At 44.1% G+C, this 25279-nt stretch overlaps 1 protein-coding gene across 1 annotated transcript in view; it reads right to left on the minus strand.

Moving 5' to 3' along the window:
- Window positions 1-25279, minus strand: part of LOC123510640 (adhesion G protein-coupled receptor L3-like) — a 450842-nt gene that overhangs the window by 67652 nt on the left and 357911 nt on the right. Inside the window, 1 exon segment of the mRNA XM_045265955.1 lies at window positions 10321-10513. Coding sequence (XP_045121890.1) covers window positions 10321-10513 — 193 coding nt within the window.

The raw sequence follows: 25279 nt of genomic DNA on the forward strand, positions 1-25279 counted from the left end.
TGTGTGTGTGTGTGTGTGTGTGTGTGTGTGTGCTACAAACTAATCTTTCACGGTCACTATTTAGAACTCGGTTAAGCTAACTGTACTTCTGAGGACACACACACACACACACACACACACACACACACACACACACACACACACACACACACACACACACTAGTAAGAATCGCCATAGTGTACATTCAGGGTCCTGTCAGACTGACGGGGCCACGCAGACAGCTCTCCGATGACTCAGGATTACAGTCGGTCGTAAATACTTCTGGTCTGCTCCCAATGCATATCTCTTACTGCACTTGGTGGGCAGATCTGGTTTGGTCAAAATATTATCATGCAAGGATTTCGCTTCTGGCTTTCGGGGGGAGGGCGAAGGAAAGGCAGGATGAGGCAGGGGCGAGAAAGAGGGATTGGGAGCGATTGGGAGGGTAGGGGAAGGAAAGGGAGAAGAGATAGAGCGGAGAAAACCTAAGGCAAAGGATGAGAAGGGATTGGAAGGGTGAGAAGGAAAGGGAGATAGTAGAAGGGAGAGGAGTTAAAGATGGGTAACTGATGAAAAGGCATTGAATGGGTGTGAAGAAAAAGATAGAGGAGAGGAGACTAGGAGAGGGGAAGAAGAAAGAATAGGGAAAGAGAAAAAAAGGAAGAGAAGTTGAGAAAGAGCTGGACAACAGATGAGAGATTGAAAAGGAGAGAAAAGAGAAAGAGAGGCGAAAAAGAAGAATTCGCTGGAAAAAAAAGTAAAGGAAGGGAAACACAGGGAGTGGAAAGGGATGAAGGAGGAGAGAGAGAGAGAGAGGGAGGGGGAAGGGAGTCAGTCTTGCCACCTCACGAGACAAACCGAAGCGAGGAGAGGCAGAAAAAATAATGATCAGGAATAGGATAGTAATCATGCAATTTGTTTATCTCCGACATGGAATTTTATCTGACGCCTTCAATCTACTGTCTCTTTTTTTTCCCCTTTGCCGTCGGATAATTTCTTTTGTGGAGGAGATGCCTGAGTGATGTTTTCCTTTTTATTTTTTATTCTTGCGGTTGAAGTTCGTGCGGTAAAGTGAGGTTGCTGTCTGACAATCCCTCGCTTCCATTTTCTCTATTAACTGCTTCGGGTTGTGCACTTTTGCGTTGGAATTCGTGTAGGAGGCCGCGTTTATTTTTACACACTTTAAGGCAGGTGTGAGTAACTGACTATTGGCGGGAAATGAGGCGTATCGTGTAGTGAACATGGATTAGACAAGAAATTAATACTGGCACTGATAACGCAAATTAAACCAACATTCAAGGCCCACAACGAAATTACAACCAGTCTAACTATCGACCCTGGGAAGCAATGTGGGCACCAGAACATCCTGACGAAGTAACAGAATCTTAAGGTATAAATAAAAGCACATTTCACACACACAAGCACCAAGTATCACAAACCCTCACTCGTATATTAGAACTCAGTGAACCGTATTCTTAATCGTTTCGTCGTCTCAGTTCTGACTTTTTAACAGAATCTACTGGAAATTACTGGTGTTTTCAAGTGTTTGCTTCTTAACAGGCTCTTGTTGATATTGATGTGGTTTTGAAGTGATTATTGGTGATCTCAATGGTGTTTTTTTCTGATTCCAGTGATAGTTCAGCAAGGATTCTACGCCTCCTGTGAGGAAATAAAGTATAAAAACAGTATTATTCATCTCCAACGCCTTTTGCAAATTGTCCTGATACAAGAATAAAACGTTCAGATAATACAAGAATCCAAGAAAGTCCTAAACTCGATCTAACGTGCACCAGTCCTCTCAGCAAGATATACTCCTGATACAAGCACGAGATTACAAAACTAGACTTAGACATTACAACTCTCTGCTACAAAAAAAAACAAACATTTGAAGGCGTTCCTAATAAGAGTCAGCACGATTTATAATGCACGTTCTATATGTATGAGATAAGCTAAACTAATTCTTACCAAACAAAACCAACGAAGCTAGACCAACAAACTCAATAGAATCAATCCATCAAACTATCCTGAACTTCACTAACTTCACCTCCTATAGCAACCGGATGGAATGGAACCTTGAGTACTTCCCGCCTCTTCCCTCACTCCCTCACTCCCTTGCCCGCGTCCTTCTCTTCTCCAGCCGTGTATTGATCGTAAGGGCACAGCGGCGTTTTGACAATTCATCCCCCCGCTACAGTATCAGAGTATCCCTCGCGCGGGCCTTTGATGATCGGGATATGATGGGTCGCCAAAAATGTCTACAGGGCGTGGGGTGTTGGAGTCGCAGGGATAGGGTGAGTGGATGAGATTGGAATGGGAAATGGGGTGTAGCGTAGCAGTGGTGATGATGAGATGGGATACTAAAAAGGGATGAAATGGGAAGGGTGTTATTGTGGGTGGTGTTTTAAAGGGGTAAAATTGAGAGCAGTTGAAGAGAAAATACAAAATGCCTAGGAAATACTTAAGAAATGGAAGAAAAATTAAACAAGGAGTAGAAATGGAAATAAAGAAATAGAGAAAACAATAAAGAATGAAGGAAATGGTAGAAATGTGATAGATATTTAAAGGATTGGAAATAAAAAACACGTAGCGAGTAATGGAAACAGAAAAAAAAAAAAAACGGAAAGTATATATAATAAAAATAGGACTCGAGTCACTAATTGCTTCACGCAGGTGTCTCGAAACAGTTCCGAAGCGTCTCTTCACGCCACCTGACGACCAAATGAGAGAGAACAATAAGTCTCAGACAGGTTTTCTACTTTAATGAGAAAACTTTTTGACCGGGAAGTATCGAGGCAATTCTCGGCACACTCCCTAACTCGTCCCCGGTTCAGTGAATTGGAGTCATTGCTTCGCTACGCTTGTTTCACTTCGGTTCGCTTGTCGACGACGCTTCAATTCGCTTCATGTATTAGATTTTCGTTTAGAGAAAATACGTATGAGGCAGATTCTCAATAAACAAATAAATTAAAAAGATTAAAGTACAATAAACGATAGAAAGAGAACATTTCCCGAAGAGATACACAGAAAATAGTGAACCGTATTGGGTATAATTGGAAGGTTCAAGGTTTTTCCACAGGACAGTTTAAGAAGACAAGGACTTTTGTTATACAGGAAAAAAGTGTTTTCTTTCCCGACCACATCCTTCCAGTCTCTAATAACTGTTTGGTTACAATTTATCATCCAGTTTCCACTTTCACATTTACGTTTTCCACAGTACCCCAAAAATTTACTCTAACTTCACTTCTCCACTGTTTATTTTGCCATGTTGCTCTTCCTGTATTTCAGTTAGCGTCCGGCAACATGTCAAAATTCAACGTTGACTTCACCTTTCCGACTTTTCATTCATTTATTCATTCACGAGCAGCGTAATGTTCCGAAACTTGCTTAGGATTCGCTTTTCCTCCTTCAACTTGGTGTGTTCTATAAACTTAGGGCAATTAATCAGGACGGAAGGTACGTGTTTACAGTAGAATTCCCGGTTTTGATGAGGCCACCAGTCCCTCTCGGCCTGTCCACCGCAATCCCTTTACTTTGGAACCACAGAGAGAGAGGGTTTAATTGACTTTGGCTCTGATGCGAGACTACCTGGGGATGGAGTTTTCAAAGTACGAAGATACAGGAAACTACCGCCACTGTGTTGTTATTCCTATAAAAGCTGAATAGTGGAAAGAACAAAGACAGACAAATGGATAGGTACGAGTAGATTGATGGACAAATGCAAATAGATAGATAGACAAACTAGTGAATAGGTATGGCATGTAGAAACAGACGTACAGGTAAACAATGCAATATACGCATATATTGATGAACATATTAGGTAGAAACATATTTAGACAGGTAACAGATAGATGGTAGAAAGTAAATAGTAGCAGCAGTAAGAAAAAAGAGTGAAGGAAAGGAAGAACAAGAGAAGGAAGAAGAAAAATAGGTAAAAATTGATAAGAGGAGAAGGAGAAGGAGAAGGAGGAGGAGGAAGAGGAGGAGGAAGAGGAGGGAGACTGCAAGGAAAGTGTGAGACAAGACCCAGCTGAGTACTGCGACCTAAGATGGTGAGGAAAGTGTGAGTAAGTTTGTGAGTAATAAGCTGAAAGGGAAAGTTTGACAGAAGGAAGGAAGGAACGGAGTAAGGTGGGAAGGAAGGAAGGATGGAAGGAAGGAAGGAAGGAAGGAAGGAAGGATAGACGAGATGAGAAACTGCAAATGGAAGAAGGGGAAAAAATGGGAGAGAGTAAGATTAGAGGAAAAATTAATTAATATGAAATGATGATGATGTATGAGAGAGAGAGAGAGAGAGAGAGAGAGAGAGAGAGAGAGAGAGAGAGAGAGAGAGAGAGAGAGAGAGGACAAAGGAGACAAAAGAGGAGGGACCAGAAGAGAATGAGAGAGCGAGAATAAACGAAGAACAAAGTAAAGAATAAAAGATTACCATAAAGGATGAAAGGGGAGGTGAAGGAAGATAAATGATTAAAAAATAAGGAAGAAAGGGATGACGCAATAGAGAGAGAGAGAGAGAGAGAGAGAGAGAGAGAGAGAGAGAGAGAGAGAGAGAGAGAGAGAGAGAGAGAGAGGAATGACAGTAGCCCGTGGTGGCAGAGAATCACTTTGATCTGGCAATAATTGTATCTTGGCTTCCGGCAGATCACCAGTAATTAAATAACCCAGCTACTAAGCCTCATTTTATGGCGGGCGCCTGTGTGAGAGAGCCAGGGACCCCAAGCCACCCCTGCAACCCCCACCTGGACACCCCTGAGCCCATGAACCCCTGCACATCCCCACCATACACCACCACCATGCAGCTTCACTCTTTGATACTTTTTCAAGCCAGCTATTTCTGATCCTCCAAAACACACATATATTACGACGTTCTTTTGTTTTGTAATGTTATGAGGCTGTGTTAGGTTAGGTCAGCTGAGGCTAAATTATGTCAAATTAGGAATTATTACCTTTATCCTTTCCAGTTATTGTTGGCGGGGAGAAACCTTCGTGTCTTCTATCTCATATCCCCTTAGTGTAGGTTTATTTACGTTTGGCCTTTTAAGAGTCATCAGTTTTACTCTTAATTCCTCATTTCCAACTAGCTAAGTTGGGTGGGGAGAAGCCTTCGTCTCTTTTATCTTATCTCTTATTTAGATAAGTGTAGCTTTTAATGTACAGTCTATTAAGGTACATAATTCTACTCTTTGCTTTCTCTTTTTTTTGTTCCTTTCTTAGAAACTTGTCGCGTGGTGCAAAAGAAGGCAACTTCAGACACGCTCGTTACAAGGAAAACAAGCTAATTAACCAGATAAATAAGTCTGGAAGAAAGCTGATGGCATGCATACAAATTATTGGAGTTTTCCGCCTGACAGCGAGGCAGTAAACATCAAAATTAGTGCTCTTAGCTTACATGACTTTCCGTTTTGCCTTAAAAAATCAACTTCGGTGTGAAAATATACTCAACTTGGGCGAAACTAATTAAGCGGCATTCAAAATGTAAGTAAATGAAAGAAACCCACAAGTTTGTCAGTTCCTTCGCTGGAAAGACGGACGAGAAAGAAGAGACGAAATTCCGATGAAAGAAAACACTCATTCCAAAGCAAGTGACGAGGAAGAGAACGTGATGGGAAGCGGTTAAGGGAAGCTGTGATAGGAGGATGTGAAGGGAAGCTGTGATAGGAAGCTGCGAAAGGGAAGCTGTGATGGGAGGCTGTGAAGGGAACCAGTGAAGGGAATCTGTGATGGGAGTCTGTGAAGGGAATCAGTGCTGGGAGTCTGTGAAGGGAGTCTATGAACGGAGTCTGTGAAGGGAATCAGTGATGAGAGTCTGTGATGGTAGTCAGTGAAGGGGGTCGTGATTCCCTTCCAGCGCCACGAGGAAGGCACTGGCACTCCCCGAGACTGTCATTTGGCATCAGCGCGGCACCAGAAATGTTTCACAGATATACTGCAACGGTGGCGGCGGCGGCGAACAGACTGGAGGGAAGCGAGTTAATATCAACACTCCGTCAGGGCAGGACAATTTTTGGGAGTGGCGGTGGTGGTGGCAGGTCCCTCTCCCTCTCTCTCCCTCTCTCTCTCGCTTCACGTCCCTGGAACTTATTTTCGGATTTCCAGGCAGAATTCCTTCACGTGGTTTTATCGGCAGGCGGGAGACGCGGGATCAAGACGCACCCGCTGAATTACGAGCGAGTGAGTGGAGAGAGAACTGACAATTTGAATTCTATCATACATGCATAACAAACACAATGAAGGGTGGGGGGGCGACAGAGAAACCTCACCCTTGCTCCCAGGACACTTTTGGGGCGAGTCTCCCTCTCAAGGCACATTTATTTGAGTTGGGCCAAAGCCGCTTCCTCGCGTTAAAGTAATGAAAAGCTAACATATTGAACAGAGAGGGTGAAGGGGTCGGGGGTTATGTAGATTGGGTGAGAGAGGAGAAAAAGGCGCCACCAGGAGGAGGAGGAGGAGGAGGAGGAGGAGGAAAGGGTTATCAGGGACAGGAAAGAATTGACATATAACAGAGGAGAATACGAGGAAGACTCACGGCAAACGTAAAATTTCAAACCACACGGAAGGGACAAAGGAAGAAGAAACAGAGAAAATGAGAGAAAGGGAGAGAGAAAAGAAGAACGACAAAGGATAAATACGGGAGAAAGTGATGAAAATACGCCAATAAAACAAAGAAAAAAATAATAAAAAGGGGAGGATTAAAAAACAAACCCTGAACACAAACCAGCTGTGACTTCCCATTATCATATTTTTTCACCCTAGTCACCCTTTTCACTTTATTCCCTTTTGGCACGAATGGGTGGAGAGACGAAGAGAGGAGAGGAGAGGAGGAAGAAGGGAGGGAGACACACTTAAGGGAAAGAACGTCACGGGTCGCTGAGTTGGAACGACATTAGGGCCACGAATCAACCAATGAACGTGGTTGTATTTATATGCATAATTCAGCGTTTGCAATGATCAGGTGAATTTATATGCAGATGAGTTAGCTTCATCTTTGAGAACGAGTAAAAATGAGGGAGTGGGGGAAGCGTCTCTCTCTCTGTCTCTCTCTCTCTCTCTCTCTCTCTCTCTCAACGCGGCATCCTTTTCGCATTCCATCATGTAAATTTCCTGCTTCCCTCCTTCCCTCCCACCTTTTTCCTTCCCTCCACACGCTTTCCTGGTCATTCTTCTCCCTCACGCTCTCCCATGCTATCTGTCTACTCTCCCATCTCCCCAAGACGCCTAATCATTTCCCTCGCCTCGCTCTCTCCTCCCTCTCCCTGTCTCTCCAAGCACGCCTCCTCCTCCTGCTCTTCCTCCCTCTCATTTTTCTGCAGCCTCGCGCCAGCCATGAACATCTGCGTGAGTTGTGAGGTAAGTACGAGCAAAGAAAACGAGGCGAGGTGGGTACAGTACCTCGAAGTACCAATGTATATGGAGGAGGCATCTGGCTAGCTAGCATTAATCTGGTGGTGTTTAACGAGGTACTGGTTAACGAGCAGTTTATCCCACGCATTTCTCATCCATGTTGATTAAAACCAGAAATTTGAGGGGCAAAAAAGTTGGAAGTAAAGTAACGATCCGCTGTTTATAATTAGTGTGAGTTAATTATACTATCAAAATCACACTAATTATGGTACTCATTAATTTTCAGTCAAAAAGTCAACATGCTGCTAATAAACAGCGGGGCCAATGTACTTGTTCCCTCCTGCAGGTCTGGTTTAGTCTGGTCTGGAGTTGCCCGCTTGACTCGCCAACCATCACGACTGTTCTCGCTACATGGTAAACAAGACTTAACTATAAACTGTGCAAAATAAAAATAAAAGACACTGAGAAAGAAAAATAAATAAAGTGTTACCAATACAGCGGAGCATAATCAATATTCAACACTACTACAGCTACCACTGCTACACACACACACACACACACACACACACACACACACAAATAGAGGCAGGTAGCAACAGAAGCCCTGCCTAAAATATCACTACCAAATTTCCGGGGCTTGGAGGAAAATCATTAGTGGCCATTACTGATAATCTGGCAATAGAAGCTGAACGAGGCAGCAAGAAATACGCATGGCAGTAATGTTTCATGCACGCTTGGCCGGGGTGGAGGCAGGGGGGGGGAGGACTGTGCTGGCCTGACCATCCACGGCAGCAAGATTTGACCAAATTACCAATTAAAAGGAGAGCGACAACCAATTAGTGAAGGTAGTGAAGGTTGTAAAAGGTAAGCCTCTCTCTCTCTCTCTCTCTCTCTCTCTCTCTCTCTCTCTCTCTCTCTCTCTCTCTCTCTCCTATCCTTCCCTTTCTTCCCTTTTCTCTATTATCCCATACACCTGTGACCACCATCACTCTCTCTCTCTCTCTCTCTCTCTCTCTCTCTCTCTCTCTCTCTCTCGTTCGTGTATCATTCGCGTCCCAATACAGAGAAGCTCCCGGGCGTGATTAATGGAACCCAACGGTACTGTTCCACCCATTTACTCCAGTCCCAAAGGAGAGGGCGAGGAGGAGGAGGAGGATTATAAGATGATACTGATAAACAAACGGATATTTAGGACGTATATGGAGAAGAAGAAGAAGAAGAAGAAGAAGAAGAAGAAGAAGAAGAAGAAGAAGAAGAAGAAGAAGAAGAAGAAGAAGAAGAAGAAGAAGAAGAAGAAAAATGAACAAGAAGAACAGGAATAACAAGAAGAAAAAAAGAAGAAAAAGAAGATAAGAACAAGAACATGATAATACAAAGAATGCACAAGAGAAATTTACAATTAAGCAGATCAAGAATAAAAATAAAAGAAATAAAAGGAAGAGGAGAAAATGAAGAAGGAAGAGAAAGAGATTCACTAACCATTATACAATTTAGTCAACACAAACACCGCTCTGGAAAGGATCAAAGAAATCTTCCCTCGTTTTTCTTCTCTCTCAGTTTTAAAAAATAATTTCCAAACTTTACCTTGAAAAGAAAAGAAAAAATTACCTCTTTTTATATTAAAACCCATTCTTCACTTTACGCCCTTTACCTACGGAGAGAGAGAGAGAGAGAGAGAGAGAGAGAGAGAGAGAGAGAGAGAGAGAGAGAGAGAGAGAGAGAGAGAGAGAGAGAGAGAGAGAGAGAGAGAGAGAGAGAGAGAGAGAGAGAGAGAGAGAGAATTACCTTATTTTTTCCCTCACTAAATCACCAAATTTTTTTTTCCACAATTACAAAATTTACAATAACCAAAATAAATGAATTCTTTCCCTCAACTATTTCACTTTCATTTTTACATTTTTCTTCTTCCTTCATTCTTTTCCGCAATTCTTTCACTTCACCTTCATCTTTCATCTTTCTTTCATCGATAATTTTGACAATGGGAACAAGAGACTTAGGAGAACGGGAGGGAGGGGAGAAGGGGAGGGGATCTGCGCACCCTGATAAACACGGAGACTCGCCTGCCGGAGCAAAATTGTGTTAGGGCGAGTGTGAGCCGAGGGGGGCTAAGGCGGGCGAGGGGGCAGGGAATTATATACGACAAGACCTGCGGTGACACAAAGCTTTAAACCGCGGCGGATTTAACGATATATCACGTGAGTAATGGGTGGAGGAGGAGGAGGAGGAGGAGGAGGAGGAGGAGGAGGAGGAGGAGGAGGAGGAGGAGGAGGAGGAGGAGGAGGAGGAGAAGGAAGAGGAGGAGGAGGAAAGAATGTTTCGATGCAAGTTGTGTAAAAAGAATTCCTCTGTGATATATTATTTTTTGTCATTTATTTTTCTGAACAGGTAAATTGAATGAAAGGCGTCATTGAGCAGATTAGGGAGGAAATGAGACTTGATAAGCTGAATAGACTAAATCAAGTAGAAGAGAGAGGGAGAGAAAGAGAGACAGAAAACCCTGAAACGCCGACTATTTGTATACCGATTGTAACACTCAATTTTGTTCATGATAGCAGAAAAAATGTTAGCGGAGGTGAGTCAGATTCCTTCGCTAACATTTTCTTATGCTATCATGAACAAAACTGGATTGATGACTGTCCCAGCGTCTTCATACCTATTGTAACTCTCATACACAGACACAAACAGAAAAATACACGAAATAAACCAGAGAGCAAACATCACATCGTACAAATATAAACGTTATCACATTAAGGCCGAAAAAGCCCAGTGAAGGAGCAGAAGACCCTTTTTTCTGCTTTTATGCTGCTCTAATGACCAAACAGAGATGGAAAATGCTAAATATAAAAGTGAATACAAAAAAAAGTTACTCCATTTCTGATCAAGAGAGGAGTGAATGAGAGAGAAGAGCTAACTAGAGAAGCCAATACAGAAAGTTACATATCTAAATCCCCCCATAAAAAAGGCCACAGTTGAATATAGAGATAAAGTCCTCGGGTACTTACTTATCATGCAGGACTCTGTGGGAACGCGGACTCATACAGTTGACGGACCATTCGGTGTTGCCATGCTCGTTGCAGATGGTGATGCTGAAGCGACCGTAGTTGGCTCGGATAAGGTTGATGACATGGCCCGGGTCGCAGTCCATGTTGAGTGTGGAGCCCTCGCACGCATAGGCCGTCCTGTACCGCGGCCGCTCTGGAGGAAGATTGGTGACGTTAGTGGTGCGTGTGATGATGATGGGAGATTCATATATAGGTATAGTAAAGGAGATTTGCAATCATGACATAAGAAAAATATTGTTAGTTGTGGTCTATATTAGGTTAGATGTGGTCATGTTAGGTTAGGTTAGGTTAGGTTACGTTATATTAAGCTCTTCAGTACCATGACATATTTTCCTATTCGTTCTGGTTACTATTTGGTGATATACAGCTACAGAAACTCATACAGAGATTAAAATAGTAAAGACTGCGGCCATTAATCTTCTGACCTCCACAGACTCTTCTTAACGTCAATAAAATCGTCTAATCATACCCAAAACCAAGGTAGAAATGCGTTCCAGTACTGAAGAGGTTAAGCTTCTTTCATGACAGTCGACAACAGATGGCATTAGTAGTGGTTTGTATTAAGATTGTATTTAGGTTTGTGAGTTGTAAATGAATAGCGTTAATGACGTTGGTGGTGAGTGATGGTGATAGGAGATTCATGGGTGGTAATGGAGGTTTGCGTTCATGACAGAAGAAAATAGTGTTAGTTGTGGTCTGTATTATGTTAGGTCAGGTCAGGTTTATATACGATAAGTTTAGTTTCGTGAGAGGGGAAAACAGAAAACATAATTGTGGTCACGTTAGGTTAAGTTATGTTAAGTCTAAGTTTAATAGAGTCGTAAAACATTTAGCCTTAGCAGAGGTGTACGTAAGATTTCCTTAGTTTGGGTTTAGGTTCGTGAATCGAAAACAGATGGCGTTAATAATGATTCTTGTTGGTGAAAAATCCAAAATAGGAGTCAGCATCAGTTTGTGTTGATAAGAGGATCTACAACAGAAGACAATAGTAGAAAATGGTGAGAAAATACAAAACAGATGACGTTAGTAGCAGTTTGCGTTGATAAGAGAAATTCAAACACGTGGCGCTAATATTTGTGTTAACGATGAAATTTCCACAAAGATGTCTGTGTTAATGGCTTGAATTGATGTGAGTCCAAGATAGATGGCGCTAGTGGTTTGCCTGTATTGATGAGAGAATCTTAAATACAAAGAGATGCACATAAATACATAGGAAATACAAATATATACTGGAGATACTGTACTTATTGAGAGAGCAGGAGTTGTCTCGTATAAATTAACAGGACTATTTGCAGTCTGCTGATTTTCTGATGTTTTTGCGTTCTAATCAAGGAGGACGAGTGAAAATTAAGAAGTACATGAAGGAAACCACTGATAAATTTCGAGATACGTATTAGCATGAATATTTTTAACGCTGTGGTATAATAAACACAAAGAATCACACGGGAAGAATACAGACCCACAATATCTCAGGATTCGTCTAACAGAATCTTCACACCTACATAAAAATAAATACTAAAGGAATATCAACAGAAATACACAGGATTGCATACTCTTATGTAGAACAGATATCAGAAATTCTTGGGGTGCGAAGCAAAGGTAGAAACAGAGATGTTAGAAAAGAAGCTGGACAGGGGAAGGGGAGTGTGTCTGGTTGACAGAGAAAGAAGGGAAGAGATGACGATCTGATGCAGGTGTTGGAGGAGGAGGAGGAGGAGGAGGAGGAGGAGGAGGAGGAGGAGGAGGAGGAGGCATTGGTTTTGCAGGAGAGGAACTTCAGGAATATCTACTGCAGGAGTTAAATCGAGTATCTGATGTTGAAGATGAGCGCCTCTGTGTGTGTGTGTGTGTGTGTGTGTGTGTGTGTGTGTGTGTGTGTGTGTGTGTGTGTGTGTGTGTGTGTGTGTGTGTGGAGGAGCAGGGGCGCGAGGAATCTCTGGCAGGAAAGGTTAAAGTGTCAGGGAAGAGACTCTGTAAAAGCTGAAAAAAAGTTTATTAGGGTGGAGTGGTGAGTGAAGGTATGGACGATACAAAGGAGGAGGAGGAGGAGGCGGAGGGGAAGACCTTTAGGGAGGAGATCCATATGCTTAAAAAAGGCGAAGTAAAAAAGGGCCATCACAGCGACGTCGATAAACAGCACGAAAACAATTTCAAAGCGACGGTCTAATAAACTTTTTCCGCGGAATAAAGTATTGCCCGGCCGACAGCAGGCGCCGAGCTCAACATAAACAGGGAGGAGACCATAAAACCAAGACACACGCCCACAATACCTCACCCACAAACAAATGCAAAGCGTCCCATCAGCCCGCCACCAATAACATTCCCTCTCCCCCCACTCCCTCTCTCTCCCCTCCACGCCGCGTCCATCCTCTCAATAAAGCCCATCGGTCAGTAACGCCCGTACAGCAGCCGTGTCTCCCGCCGCCTTTGGCCGTCACACGCGCTCGTCTCAAGCGAATCTTATCTGCCATACCTTCTCAGATTGCCGCCAAAATACGTCCCGGGGATGATACCAACACCAGCCAACTTGTCGGGAGTTGGAGCATTTTTTGGGACGCGAGGTGGTTTATAAGGGCGGATGTTTTCGTGTTTTCCAAGGGCGGCAGGGACGAGGCAGGGACAGGAGGGGATGACCGACAGATTGACAACTCGCGGTTAAATATGAGAGGAGTTGCATCCAAGTTGTCATGGCGAGACAAGACTCGGGATTGTTTGTGTGATAATTATGCTTTGGCTTTCCTTTCCAGCTTGACGTTACGGATGCCGGTGCGGACAGCATTGAGATGCGGGAGGCCAGTCAGCTGACACGGCCTGACGGAGCAGCAGCAGCAGCAGCAGCAGCAGCAGTAATCAGTAGGTTGTTGAACTAGGAAGGCAAGTCCCTCCCCACTCCCCTCCTTCTCCTCTTTGCTTCCCCCCACGTACCCTCTCTTCTTCCTCCCCCCATTCTTGGTGCCTTCTCTCCTCCTTCCCCTCTCCCCCACCACACCCTCCCTCGCATTTCCCTGCACGAAAAATCAACATAGAAACACGACTCTCAGCGCTGGCGTGCAACACCCAGCAACAAATTACTTTTATTATAGCTTGGGAAAAATGAGTCAAGTTTTGTGGGGTGTCGGCGAGGGTGGAATGAGCGACGGCGACGCGGCGGTGGCTGTGGCGAAGGTAGCGGCGGCGGCAGCGGCGGCTGAGACGAGGCTGCGCGGCACAACAAATGACGTTCGTTTGGCGCATCGCATCCCACAAACCTCCCGACACGCCATTACTGATGCCTCCGCCACGCCACTCACTGCAAATATTAATGAACTTCTAAATCAAAGGCCGCAGAACATGTGTCGCGGAACAAAACAATGCAGCGAGGTGCCATTAAGGCGGCGGGCGGGAATATTTCATCCCAGAGGCACGGCGGGACCAAACGTGTGCGAGTTAACACCAGACCAATGGCGACCCGGGCCTGATTAATCGAAAAATTCCACAATGTTCAAACTCAGTGTGGCGGACGGGCGGTGGAGAAGTGGCCGGCCGCCCCGCGCCTCGCCGCACCCTGAACGATAGAATAAGGATTAGAGCGTAGTGTTGGAGGTGCCGGCTCCCTCATAGATCATCTCCAGGTGAATATGTTGTAATTATTGCCTTCAGCTGCGCCTTGATGGTTGCGCGCGCTCTTGCCATCGCCAGGTCATTGTTTTTGTCTCCAAGAAACGTCAGGCGGACTGGCGCGTCAGAGCAGCGTCTCCTTTCCCTCCGCCAGTCTCCTGCCCCTCCCTGGAAGCCTCCTGACCCGCAAACTCACACGGAAAACGGGGAAATAAAACCGTGTAAAATTCAATATTCAAGCTCCCAATCTTGCCGGCGTCAGATTCAAGAGATAGGTTTTTATTTATGCCTGCCTTGGAGAGATTAATTCCTGCACACGAGGCATCAGAGCCCAGCATCAGTGTAGCCAACTTGCCGCCGCTCGCCCTCTCCCTCCTGACACTGTTGCCACGTCCCGCTGCAGTGCTACCTCACGCCTGCATTACACTACACTCCCCCTGCAGCGCCTCCAAGTTACTAAGTTTATCAATAGCACCGCCGCTACTACCAACGCCACTAACAATAATGCCGCTCCGCCCAGGTGAGAAGCAGGTATGTGCGTCAGGTAGTACAGGTAGACGCAAACACCTTCAGGACCAGCCATATAGAGGTGAAATTATCCACCTCCAAATTTTTCAACGTGATAGACCGCCATTGCTATAAAAATGAGGACACTTATCTTCAAGTCTCCTCTCAACATGATTTCTTTATATTGTTTTTCCCTTTAGGAAGCAGACAATATTACGTGTTGTGGTTGTGTCAGCGGTAAATAAGGAAGCTAAGTGAAGTCGCTCCTGCTGTTACCTGACGAAGGACTACCTGAGGGCGGACAGTAGCACAGCATACCCCCCCACTTCCCTGCCTCTTCCTCCATTCCCCCCTCTATCTTCCCTCTCCCTGTCCAGGATCAGCAGTGAGGCGGCGGGTCTGACTTTGCACTGTTAACACATACTGACAAAAGGCTGAGTGTTAGACGCGCTTACTTTCCACCACTGTGACTTCATGAATATCTAAACCCCTTAAACAGGTGCGGAAGAATAGAATACACACACACACACACACACACACACACACACACACACACACACACACACACACACACACACACACAAGCTTATTCTTGAATATATGTATTCAGGTGTGTTTTTGTTAATGAACGGTGTGTTTCTCGGTGACTTTCGCCGTAATAACATATCCAAGGTACGAAAATATGAGGTGTTTATCTCTTACAGCGTTCATAATGCATTAAGCACGTTACGACTATTTACCCTAAAAAGGCTAGCCCGGATTAATAAGGCTGGGGAATAATAAAAGGCAAACATTTATTCTTACAACCAGTGATCCTTTGTATTTAAATATTTGGTGGATGGAGAGAGCGGAGAGACGGAAGGAGAGACGGGGAGAGGGAAGGAAGGAGAGGATGAGAGGGAATGTTATGAAAGTACCGAGGATGTTACGAAAGGTAGATGAGGTGAGACTTTTTTCCTTCTCTTTACATTTTTCTTCTCCCATTCATGCCTTGCAGTGAATAGAAGAGAGAGAGAGAGAGAGAGAGAGAGAGAGAGAGAGAGAGAGAGAGAGAGAGAGAGAGGTGGGAGGTGGGAGAAAGAGGTCTGTCTGGGATGGGAGGAAGGGAGGTTATGGTGGCAGGAGGAATGGAAGACGCTATCACCATCTCACCAGCAACTACCATGGTGTGTGCGTGCGGCGGAGGAGCAACCCGAGGCCGTATCTCCCTCAGACACACACACACACACACACACACACACACACACACACACACACACACACACACAGAGCAGGTCACCGGGAGCCGCTTCACACCCAGTGCAGGATCGGAAGAAAGAATCATCACAATAGGACATGACGGAGAGACGAAGGCTTAAAGGAGCTCGGGAGTGAAGGAGGGAAGGAGGAAGCATTGGGGGCTGCCTTAACTAAACCCTCAAACACGACTCGATTCAATCCGGCTCAAGGAACACGCTGAAGACACAAAGCCGGACTCCGCGCTATTAAATTATCCTTCAAGATACCGATGTTACCAATTGCTGAATGATTTAAACCCCTTAATAAGAGAACCAAGGCTGGCTTGCCCCTGGGATCTCAACCTCCCACCACTGTTGCCAACCTGGTGTGCCCGTGTAGCAGTGTTGGCAACCACGTCCTCGCTCACCGGGATGCACCAAATGTTACGCCTCTTCCCCGCCCTCCCTTGTCGGCACAGGAACATATCAGATAAAAATTAAGATAAATAAATAAAACCACATGAAGAAGTGGGCGGATGGGAGCTACTTTTGGCCTGGATTCGCGAGCAGGCCACGAGCAGGTTGGGCAGGGGGCAGGGCAGGTCAGGAAGGCAGGGCATCAGCAGTCACTCAGCCTACACCAGCATCACATCACACAGAGCAGAACCTGTGACTCAAAACCTTTATAATGTTCCAGCCAGCCCTCTTAAGCACCCTTAACTTCCATAATACACTTTTTCATCCTTTCCCCTTCCTTTCTACCTCTTCTACTTCGCTTCTCATACTCCGCATCCCCCCTCTCCGCCTCCTGCTCCTCCTCCGCAAGGTAATATCCAGCAATAAGCGGCCAACCATCAATACCTGACAAAGGGAGAGCCACGGTGGACGACAATCAGAAGCGCCTGTTCCCTCAGTCACCCTCGCTACCACTTGCCGCCCCAAATTACTATCTTATTGGCCCCTTAACTGTTCCTGATTAAATGAAACCCGCTGAGGTGTGGCCGTAGGGAGGAAAGAGGAAGACGGACGAGAGACGAGAGAGAGAGAGAGAGAGAGAGAGAGAGAGAGAGAGAGAGAGAGAGAGAGAGAGAGATATCAGATGCGTGCATGTTGATTTTGCTTTGTAGTGTCGTAGTACAAATATCTTTACAAAAGTACTGCTTGTCTCTCTCTCTCTCTCTCTCTCTCTCTCTCTCTAATAAATGCACCAATTCAGCGATATTAGACCAGGGCAGCCGCAGATCATGTTTCCCGGATATTATATGCTAGCAGAGACCTTTTGATGATGTTATTGGTTTCCACAAAGGAGGAAGCAGAGACCGAACCAGGAAGGACAAGCAGAAACAAGACAAGAAATAAACGGGTGTACAAGAAAGCTGAGAAATAAGAAGAAGAATAAGGTAAGGAAAGACCAAGGCATTAAGCTCATTTGTATACGAAAGCGAACATCACCTGCTACACTTCTAATCAACAGGTAAATATCTAGTTTTCGGTCACCTGAAAGTTTGGAGAAGGTAGAGGAAGGAAGGAAGAAAACGGTAGAGGAAGAATAACAGCGACGGAAAGTAGTTATATAAGAAAATGATCATCTATAAATTGTAATGAACAGCTACAAATTAGGTGTCATTTTACTCGCAAAATCTGAAAAAAATAAACCAAAACAGTGAAAGTAGAGAAAAGAGGACTAAGGCTTGTATTCTCAAACACTTTTAAGCTTCACCTCCACTATTTCAAAAGGCTTTATTTGAATTGGCAGTAGTTTTCAAGGTGTTTTTACGATTCTAAAGGCAGAGTGACAAAATTTCTACATTGTCAACTGGGAGAAACACTCTTGTAAACCTCGCTAATCATCTCTGTGGCCTTGAAAAATAGTCGTGGCGAGAGAACAAAAAACACTAACAAAGACACAAACCACATTTATACACGAGAAGGGACCCCATCCTCAACTCTCCCAATCAACAGGTAAAAGATAAAACGAACAGACCCCTATTCACTCATACCATCACCTGAACATTATAGAACACAGGTGACCTTATGAGACTGTTCCTACTGCGCTCTGTGGTTCCCGACCCTCCCTTTGTCTCGCCTGCTGTGGTGGGGAGCTGGCTGGAAGAGGAGTGAGGGGTGTGGGGGGGTGGGCATCTCCCTGCTCATTACCTCCCGCCCGCTATTGAAATTATTACACCTGGCCGTCTGTTATTAGGCAGCAAGCGTATCTGATGGGAACCTCAGCGCGGGGTGAATGGGCGGAGAAGGGCGGCTAGGAGAGATGGAGATACACAGTGAGATAAAGATGGAAGGGAGATAGCGATGATAAGACGGATGAACGGAAAGCGAGTTAGATATGCGCTACGAGAATAGTAAAGAGATAAGAGAGGAAAAAAGTGAAGTGATATGAAACGTACGGTAAAATATGAGAGAGGAGGTTAAAAAGAGTATAAAGAGCGAAACGAAACGACGATAAACGTGGGAAATAACAATAAGAGTCTGCAAAAACAAATGCAATATTTTCTCCACTGATACGAACAGTAGAGATAAAAGCAAAAATAGATAAAACTCGGACAAAAAGGGAGAAAGATACAAAGGCGGATAATAAAATAACCACAAATTCCATTAACAAATAACAGGGTGGAGAAGAGGAAGCAAAAAGAAATAAATGAGTAAATAACGAAATTGAAAGAGATAAATCCATAAACGGAAAAGAGAAGAAGCAAAGGAGAGAGAGAGAGAGAGAGAGAGAGAGAGAGAGAGAGAGAGAGAGAGAGAGAGAGAGAGAGAGAATAAAAAAAACATACACATTCTCTCTCTCTCTCTCTCTCTCTCTCTCTCTCTCTCTCCCGTATAATTAGCGTAAAGTGATAGGCCTACAGTGGTGTTAGATTTCTTGAGCCAAAACTTAATCATGGTGATGAGCTGATGGTGATGGCGGCGGTGGTGATGTGGTGTCTTCAGAGCCTCTAGAATAGCTCGCTAATTGGTAAGGCAATTAAGTCGTAATGATGATGACGATGGTAGTGGTGGTGGTGATGTCATGGTAACTTGATAAAAAATACATGAATGAAAATGTTGATGCTAGAAATGATGATGATTGTGATAGTGGTAATGATGATAGGAAAGAATGATGACGTGATGAAAATGAATGGAAAGAAGGGAAAAAAGGCAATTTGATGATGACAATGAGGAAAATGACGCTGATAGAGATAACAATGATGATATGATACTAAAATAACACCACTAATGAAGAAAATGACGACGAAGAACAATGACAATCGAAGTAATAAGAGAAGCATAATGAACACACACACAAACACACGCATATACTCTTTCCACCCTCGGTCTCTCAACATTTTAATAACCGCATACCATTAAAGAACAAAACAAGAACAATATAAATAATTACTTCATTTGCATAATAGCTATTAGGCGGCATAGGTCTCGGGGCCCCCATTACCTAAGGGGCCGAAGCGAACTTGTCTCCTCTAATGGGTATTTAATGGAGAGGCAAATTGTCATCTCTGAGAGAGGGTGAAGGAGTGGGGGAGAGAGAGAGAGAGAGAGAGAGAGAGAGAGAGAGAGAGAGAGAGAGAGAGAGAGAGAGAGAGAGAGAGAGAGAGAGAGAGAGAGAGAGAGAGATTAGTGTGGTGTAATAAATGGGAAAAGAAAATAGGAAAAGGGAATTCAAAATCGAAATACTGGAAGAAGAAGAAGAAGAAGAAGAAGAAGAAGAAGAAGAAGAAGAAGAAGACAGAAATACGTTTAGAAACAGAAGCAAAAACATAAAAACTCAAACACAAAAATAATAGTAATAATAATAATAATAATAGTAATAGCAACAATAATAATAAAAACACGAGCAGTACACAAAACCAACATTAATCTTAGCGACACGATAAGAAGTAATCAGGAGTCACAGAGATGAAACAAGGACTGGAAAGACCCATTAGCTAATTACTCCTAGTCTACTAATGGAGGTCACCAGTCATTACCTCTTGGCATTAACTTTCCCTCCAGTCCACAATTTAAAGGCTCAGATAAAGGAGAAAGTCTTGTACCTAGGAATCTCACCATTTTCCTCCCATTTTCTTGTTTTATTTCCCTTTTATAATATTTTCCTCCTCTATTTTTTGGTCACATTTGTGTTTTTGTTCGATGCTTCAATGTTTAAGTTTGTGAGTTTTTTTTTTAATTGCAATATTTATTTCTTTCTATAATTTTTCTGCTTTTTTATAGTTTCAAGTTACGTTCGGTGTTTCAGTGTGTGTGTGTGTGTGTGTGTGTGTGTGTGTGTGTGTGTGTGTGTGTGTGTGTGTGTGTGTGTGTGTGTGTACGAAAGCTTTCGCAAAATGTCCACTGTGATTTGAAAAGGCGTGTACGTATTGATTCGTGTGACCAGTGACTGCTCATCTGTGTACGTAAAACTATGTACGTAAGAAAGAATGTATGTGAAAAAACCTGCCTGTGTACATATGTGGATAAGCATGTACGTAAAAATGTAATGGGTGTGTTGGTGTGAATGGTTTTTAATACGAGATGTACACACACACATCTCTCTCTCTCTCTCTCTCGTCAGTGGGTAGAAAAAAAATTCCCACGACTCACTGTTGACACATGCGCCTTGACTCCACCTCCCCTTCCTCCCTCCCCACTGGCTCTCCCCCACCTACACCAGACACACCTACACACCCACCCACCTCCCCACACTTACATACCAGCACGCAAACGCCGTCTCACCATCGTTCACACACACACACACACACACACACACACACACACACACACACACACACACACACACACACACATCACTTCTACATTTACAAAAACAGTTAATGAAAGTCTGATAATTATAACTCATTCTAGAACTATTTATTATTATCATTACCAAAGTAAGATATTGATGGGATTTAACAGTATACATGGAAACTGATGGGCGGTTTATGTATGTACGTATGTGTTAAGTGCATACGAAATTCTGGTGTGTACGTGTTGGGGATGTGTACATAATGTGTAGTATAAAAGGTCATACATGTGTGAGGTCAGGAAGGTCAGGCAGTCGGTCATTCACCCTCCACTCAGTCACATGCCCAAGGAAGACTTTAATTTTTTTGTCTTTTATTGTGTTTTGATTGATTCTGTACAGTTTTCTAGAGTGGCTGGTTGTTTTCCTGAATGGTTAATGCTTATGTCTGTTTTCTTTAGTGACTTTTCATAACTGACTACTCTTAACTCTCTTTTTATTAATTTCCAGGCTGAATCTGAATGTTCTCTTGACTCTTCTGACTTTTCCATGACTGACTTGACTACTTTCTTGATACAATTCTGAGTTTACACCTTAATTTCCTCCTCTCACAGACAAGTCATACGGAGAATAATAACAACTTTCTTAACAATAAATTTCAATTACAAGGGCACTGGCCAAGGGCAAACACAGTGTTGGAAAAAAAAAAAAAAATCCCGCTGGTTGCCAGGCCCTGTTAAAAGAAAAGTAGAAAGAGAAAAAACAGAAAAATCTAAAAGGAGGGTCCAGTTAACGTAAGAGGTGTCTTGACACTCCTCTTTTGAAAGAGTTTAAGTCATAGGCAGGTGGAAATACAGACACAGGTAGAGAGTTCCAGAGTTTACCAGTGTAGGGAATGAAGGAGTGAAGATACTGGTTAACTCTTGCATTAGGAAGATGGACAGAATAGGGATGAGAAGAAGTAGAGAGTCTTGTGCAGCGAGGCCGCAGGAGGGGAAGGCATGCAGTTAGCAAGTTCAGAAGAGCAGACAGCATGAAAACAGCGGTAGAAGACAGATAAAGATGCAACATTGCGGCGGTGACTTAAAGAATCAAGACAACTCCATACACGAACCTTCTCTGTAAAATGTATAGAAATAATAAATAAAAGGAAAAAAACAAAGCAAATCGCAAAAATATATAAAAAAATTAAACAAAAAAACTAAAGTGAGAGACAACGAAGATAAAAGGATGTAATAAAGAAACAAACAGGAATGTAAACTTACCAAACAACTCGTAAACAGGAAAGAAGGAAAGAAAGAGAGAGATAAAACTAAGTAATGTGACAGATTCTTATCCACATCATCACCGCAGCGGCATCAACTCACCACCACCACCACCACCACCACCACCACCACCACCACCACTGCCACTACTACCACCTCTACCAAAACATTATAATACTTTTTTAATCCTAGTTTTGAATATTCTCCGGACAATTCTCTTTTGGGACTAGCATTTTCAGTAGACCTTTTTCTTTTTATTTATACAGTTTTTGCTCTTTTACTGCCTTTAGGTAAGAAAAAAAAAAAAAACATCCATTTCCACTCCACATTCATCCACTCCAGGTCTCGCGAGTCACAGGATGGCTGGGAGTAATGGATGAAGCCGTTTCTCTAATAACTCCATCCATCACAGGCTTTATTTATCTCGCCTCATCTTTATTTATCAAGTTAGGAGGAAGCGTCGATGTTGACTGATGGGTGTGATGTCTTAACTCTCCTACCCTTTGCCCCTTCCCTTCCTCCCATCACCAGATCTCCAAGGCTTGATGGGGTATGGATGGTGTACGGGTTTGAGTGGCGTGGGATGGAAGGCTGGAAGGATGTATGGGAAAGGTAGGACAGGTATACGAGTGATAATGTCAGGTGAAGATAGGCGTGGGATGTTGCGAGGCTGGGATGACTGTGGGAACATGATTTTGAGAAGGTGAGCTCATGAGGAAGGCAATATGAGCACCTGGTGTTTAAAAATATGATGGTTTGAGAAGTAAAGTGTGAAGTTAAAATGTTTGTATTTGTTAATGTTGCGAAGGTGATGAAGATGGTGTGAAGGAGAGAAAAGTTTGTATGTTAAAATAAAAAATGACAATAAAAGATGAGGGTGTGAAGATATGTCGGAAAGTGACGGTGTAGGGAAATATATAAAAAACAAAGATGTAAAAAATGTCAAGAATAAGTTTGTGCACGTTAATGAATACAGGATGAAAATGACAAGATAATGCCACGACGTGAAGAGATGCTGTGAGGAAGGGAATGAAGATGAAATGAAGGTGTGAAGGATAAAAAAAAAGTTTGAGTGTGTTTGTCAGATGAAAATGAAGATAAGGATGTGTGTGTGTGTGTGTGTGTGTGTGTGTGTGTGTGTGTGTGTGTGTGTGTGTGTGTGTGTGTGTGTGTGTGTGTGTGTGTGAAAGTGATGCCGTGGTGAAGAAGAGGAGGATGAGATGAAAGCAACGCATAGGAGATAAAAAAAAAAAGAAGTTTACATGCGCAAGTGTAGTAAAGATTATGAACACGTCAACACAAAGCGACAGTGATGATGTCAGAATGAAGACAATGAGATGTAAGTCTGTAGGAAAGCAGCGGGATGGAAGGAAGCCTAGTGAAGGAAGCCAAGTGAAGGAAGGTGAGGCGATGGTGGAACTTTTCAACCAGACAGTCGACCAGACCCGCCAGACCCTCGCCAGGCGCATGCTACTCTAAACCCACACCCTAAAGTTGCAACACCAGACCTTAAAATACGAGATCCTAAAGGCGAGAGTTCGGTGGCCGCCCAGGTGAGGGTTGCGCTACCTGGTCCACCCCGCCCCGCCTCGCCCTCCCCCCTCCCCAACACGGACAATGCAGTGTTACCAGCGAGAGGTTTAAAAAAAGTTTCCCCCAATCACTTTCCTGATATTTGGCGACTATCCGGAGGTGGCAACACTTCCTGCACAGACTTTTTTGATGTATTTGTCTCAGCGCTTCCTGTATTTTTAGGTGTTTTAATTCCACGTTACCGGTGGCTTGGGGTGTGGAGATACGCAGCTATTTACTCTTCCACTGACCACCGAGGCCCAAACATCGCGATATCCAAGTGTCTATCAGCCTCACCTGACTCACACACACACACACACACACACACACACACACACACACACACACTACCGCCCCTTCAGCTCTCCCAGACACCTCTCATTATATTCCTACAACGGATCATCCTGCACCCTTTCTTAAATACTCGCATCCAACTCCTCCTCCTCCTCCTCCTCCTCCTCCTCCCTCCTCCTCCTCCTCCTACTTCTTCTTCCTCCTCTCTACAAACGAAATTCCTGCACCCAAAATAGCCGTTCAGCAAATCCCCCGCACTTAAACTATCCAATAAGTAGTCAGGCAGTAGTATTTCTTCACTATCCAAGGCGGTAACTACTCCCCATAAAACTATCAAGGAAAGATGCGCCGTAAAGGATTATCAGGACTCGCACTCTTGTTCCTTTATAAACGAATCCTACAAGGTCAAGCAAGTTACGGCCAAAGGACCACGCAGCATTAGGATACGAAAATGATATTGGTACCAACTAAAGTATCCTGAAATGAAGGAAAGGACTAAAGGATCTGCGACTTTTCCTACTACATCCTTCCTGCTTGTCTTGTGAGTTTCCTCTGTCGTTCCTTCCCAGTCCTTCATCAGTAGAAGAGCGATAGGACTGCTTCACTACAGAGCCGCTGATGAGAGGCAGAGAAGACAGTCACATTTATCAATCAGCCACGGTGGTCGACCAAGAGAGAGAGAGAGAGAGAGAGAGAGAGAGAGAGAGAGAGAGAGAGAGAGAGAGAGAGAGAGCAAAAATACAGCCCCCACACATCGGTAATAAGTTCACCTGACGTCTTGACCCCCACTCTCCCTCACTCTCTCTCTCTCATCCCTCTCTCTCTTCCCTCCTCCCTCTCCCGTGACCCCCTTACCCTGACCCCTAATCTCGGCTATCGCTCTTAACCTCTCGCGTCCCTGGTCTCTCCCAGTGCCACTTCCCTGGGGATAAGCATATATTATCGTCATTTTTAAGGAGTGGCTTGGGATATGAGTAAAAGCTCCATTTGAATACTATGAGTGAGAGACGGAGCGGGGAGAGGGACGGGAGATGCTGGGAAGGGGGTCAGTGAAGGGCGGGAAGTCAGCGAAGGGGGTAGAAATGCAATGGAAATGATTGGGTCAGTGGGGAATTGTTATGTTTGAGTAATGTAGGTGTAGTTTCGAGGTCTGGGCTGAATAAATGACTTGCAGAGGAGGATGAGGAGGAGGAAGAAGAGGTGGTGGTGTTGTAAGAAGAGGAGGTGATGGTGGTGGTGTTGGAGGAGGAGGAGGAGGAGGAGGAGGAGGAGGAGGAGGAGGAGGAAGAGGAGGAGGAGATAGCTGAATAAGAGAAGCAGAAGACTGAGGTGTAGGAGCATAACTGAGGAAAGTTCGCGTGTTAGCACAGAAGACGAAGAAGAAGAAGAGGCAGAGGAGGAGGAGGAGGAGGAGGAGGAGGAGGAGGAGGAGGAGGAGGAGGAGGAGGAGGAGAAGGAGAAAATGAGACAAAGAAGAAACTACGTCTGATGTTTTTTTTTCTTTGCTTTCCTCAAACACACACCTTCGCGAAGCAGTATTAGTCACCATCACCACCACCGCCATCACCACCACCACCATCACCACCACCGCCACCACCACCACCTCTGAGTCGTGACCGCTGGAGGTGTAAGATAAAAAGTTTTACAGCACTATCATCATCATCACCAGCATCCCAACACTCACCATCCGTCCCTGCCTCACCATCTGT

This window comes from Portunus trituberculatus, chromosome 29 (genome assembly GCF_017591435.1).
Source record: "Portunus trituberculatus isolate SZX2019 chromosome 29, ASM1759143v1, whole genome shotgun sequence".
Taxonomy (NCBI): domain Eukaryota; kingdom Metazoa; phylum Arthropoda; class Malacostraca; order Decapoda; family Portunidae; genus Portunus; species Portunus trituberculatus.